Below are 3308 nucleotides of genomic sequence, written 5' to 3' on the forward strand. Positions count from 1 at the left end.
TTGGGCACTCATCAGGAAAGGGGCGGGTGCTCAAGCCCCTCTAGCCCCCCCCTCTGCACGTCCCTGGTCTCTATCCATCTAGTATTAAATCTTTCTGGGAAACAAGTATGTATATTATGCACACACACAAACACACATGCAGCTATTACCTATTTCTTGTTTTTATACCTAAGATGAATTATTGTTGAATGAAGACATTTTTCAAACAAATGTAAAATGTGGGCAATTGTGTTTATTGGGTAAAGGAAAAGGCAGAAGGGGGGGAAAGGATAGAAAGAATGAAAGAGAGAGATGAGAGAAAACCCCAACAATCCCCTCTGAGCAAGCAGCAGGCGACAGTGGATAGGAAAAACTCCTTTTAAAGTGAAAGACACCTAAAGGAGAAACCTATGGCAGAACCAGGCTCAGGAGGGGGCAGTCAACTGCCGGGACTGGTCGGGGGGTGAGGGTGAAAAAAGAAAAAGGAGGGAGGGGAAGGGGGGAAATGAAGATGGAATAGAGGTGGAGGAAGACGAGGTTACATCAGGTGAGAAGCAGCAGTGCCCCTCCTCCAGAACCAGTGGAAGCGTTTTTTCTTCTTTTTCAGATACTCTTCCACCAGCACTTTTTTCTCAATGATGAGGGTTTTCAGCTCATCGATTGTTTCTGCGTTTTCTTTCTCAAGTTTGTTGCATCTTTTCACCATGTCTTCTAATTGTTCTTGTTTTTCTTTAAGCTTGTCTTTCAGTTCTTTAACTGTTGCCTCCTCTATTCGCTTTGCCTTGTGCACATCTGTGTGCATGTCTTCCAGCTGCTGGTTTCTCTTCTGGATTTCTTGAAGTCTACACTGCAGGTCTTTATGTGTTTTCTGTTGTTCTTGCTTTTGCGCCTGGATTTCAGTGTTTTTGTACTTCAAGGTCTTAGAAAGTTCCTCAAGTTCGGTATTTTTTCTCAGCATCTCATTGATGCTACTCTGCATCGCTGAGCATTGTTTTTCCAGCTTTTTCTTTTCTTCTTCCAGTACAGTTGATTTGTACTTTGTTTCGTTATACAATTCTTGGAGTGCTTGATTTTTCCTCTGGAGATGAAGTTTTTCTTCTTCCTGTTGTATTTTCTGTTGGTCTTTTTCTTGAAGAAGCTCTTTATTTCCGTGCACTTTTTTATCAAGCCTGATTTGGAGCGATCTGTGTTTTTCCTCCATCTCGTCAAGCTTGGAGTCCATTTCCTTCTGTTTCATTTCCATTTGCTTCTTGTCTTGAAGCAACTGTTGACTTTTGTGCAGAGTTTTGTCATGTTTCACCTGCAGCGCTTTGTATTTTTCCTCCATGGCTTGGAGTTTGCTCTGCAGGTCTCTCTGCTCTACGGGCTCTTGTTTCTTTTCTTGGAGGTTCTCCTTATTTCTCTCCAGAGCTTCATCAAGCATTACTCGCAAGCCTTCATTTTGTTTCTCAATGTTCCTCAGCTTGCAATCCATTTCTTCCTTTTTTATTTTCTGTTGGTCTATCTTGTGAAGAAACTCTTTATTTCTCTCCAGAGCTTCATCAAGCATCACTTGCAAGCCTTCATTCTGTTTCTTGATGTGCCTCAGCTTGCAATCCATTTCTTCCTTTTTTATTTTCTGTTGGTCTTTCTCGTGCAGAAACTCTTTATTTCTCTCCAGAGCTTCATCAAGCATCACTTGCAAGCCTTCATTTTGTTTCTCGATGTTCCTCAGCTTGCAATCCATTTCTTCCTGATGTATTTTCTGTTGGTCTTTTTCTTGAAGCAGCTCTTTATTTTTGAGCAGTGTTTCCTCAAGAGTTAGTTGCAGCATTTTCAGTTTTTCCTCCAAGACTTCAAGCTGGGAGTCTGTTTCTTTCTCCAGCATTTCTTGTTGCTCTCTCTCTTGAATGAACTCTTTATTTCTGTGCACTGTTTTCTCAAGCTTGATTTGGAGCGATCTGTGTTTTTCCTCCATCTCGTCAAGCTTGGAGTCAATTTCCTTCTGTTTCATTTCCATTTGCTTCTTGTCTTGAAGCAACTGTTGACTTTTGTGCAGAGTTTTGTCATGTTTCACCTGCAGCGCTTTGTATTTTTCCTCCATGGCTTGGAGTTTGCTCTGCATGTCTCTCTGCTGTGTGGACTGTTGCTTCTCTTCTTGGTGGATTTCCTTCAGTTTTTCCAGAGCTTCGTCAAGCTTCTCTTGGAGCTCCTGATTCTTCTTGACCATGTTTTCCTGTTTTATGCTCTCTTTTTTCTCCTTTTGGAGCAGATCTTTATTTTTTTCCAGAGCTCCATCAAGCTTTTCTTGGAGCTCCTGATTCTTCTTGAGCATTTTATCCCCTTTAATGCTCTCTTTTTTCTCATTTTGGAGCAGATCTTTAATTTTTTCTAGAGCTTCATCAAGCTTTCCTTGGAGCTCGTGATTCTTCTTATCTTGGAGAGCCCATTGTTTCTCCTCAATAATACCTTCCCTTTCCTGAAGCTGGTAGGATAATTTTTCTAATTCAGCGCTCTTTCTCTCATTTTCTTCTGTCAGGATCTTAATCTTTTCTCTGTTCATGAGATTTTCCTTCTCCATTTCTTCCAATCGCTTTTCCTCTAATTCCACCTGTTCATCCCAAGGAAGAGAGCTGATGTAAGGGTCTAGGGACTCATACCATGGAATAGAGCTGGGGTCAGCTTCTTGTCTTTCTTGCTCTTTCTGAGACATGTTGGAGTCTGTATACCGTGAGTACGAAAAGTATCCAGATGTTTGAAAATGCTTTACTGGTGAACGTTTGAATGCTGCTAACATAAGTGCTGCAAATAACGGACTGAAAGTTGTACCTCCTCACCCCTATTTATGGATTCAGAAGCCTGTGACATCACAATTCCATAAGCCAATGAGGTTGTCACATGACATTCTAGAATGAGGTCATGTTTTTGTATGAATTTTTTAAATAACATCAACATTCCGTAAGCCAATGAGGTTCTTACATGACTTTTGAATGAGGATAATTATTTTGTGTTAATCGACATAGCCTGCTGCAGCTCAGAGCTCGTGAGCTCAAACGATCCTCCAACCTCAGCCTCCCGGTAGCTTGGATTACAGGCACGCGCCACCGCACCCGGCGAGAAGCAGCTACGTTAACAGGGCTTTTAACTATGTCTGAGGTGACATCATGACACTAACCTGCTGCCCATCATTAGCAAAGTTGTAATGATGGGCAGCAAAGATGAGGAATGAATGGTGCACAATTGTTATATGCAAGTTTTTAGAAAGCTCGTGGTTAACCCAAGAGTATTTTGTCACAATATCAAGAAGAGTAAAGCTTCAATGTCAAGAATAGATAGGAATATAGGGAATT

General features: G+C 41.4%; 1 protein-coding gene across 1 annotated transcript; it reads right to left on the minus strand.

Moving 5' to 3' along the window:
• Positions 1-226: 226 nt before the first annotated feature.
• Positions 227-2927, minus strand: LOC146638234 (uncharacterized). The gene has a single exon (XM_085360558.1). It carries the CDS (start codon positions 2753-2755, stop codon positions 518-520), a length of 2238 nt encoding a protein of 745 aa, XP_085216684.1. The 5' UTR covers positions 2756-2927; the 3' UTR covers positions 227-517.
• Between the last annotated feature and the right edge of the window lie 381 nt (positions 2928-3308).

This window comes from Diplotaxodon limnothrissa, linkage group LG2 (genome assembly GCF_057381915.1).
Source record: "Diplotaxodon limnothrissa isolate DT_005_m linkage group LG2, D_limnothrissa_male_GT1.1, whole genome shotgun sequence".
Taxonomy (NCBI): domain Eukaryota; kingdom Metazoa; phylum Chordata; class Actinopteri; order Cichliformes; family Cichlidae; genus Diplotaxodon; species Diplotaxodon limnothrissa.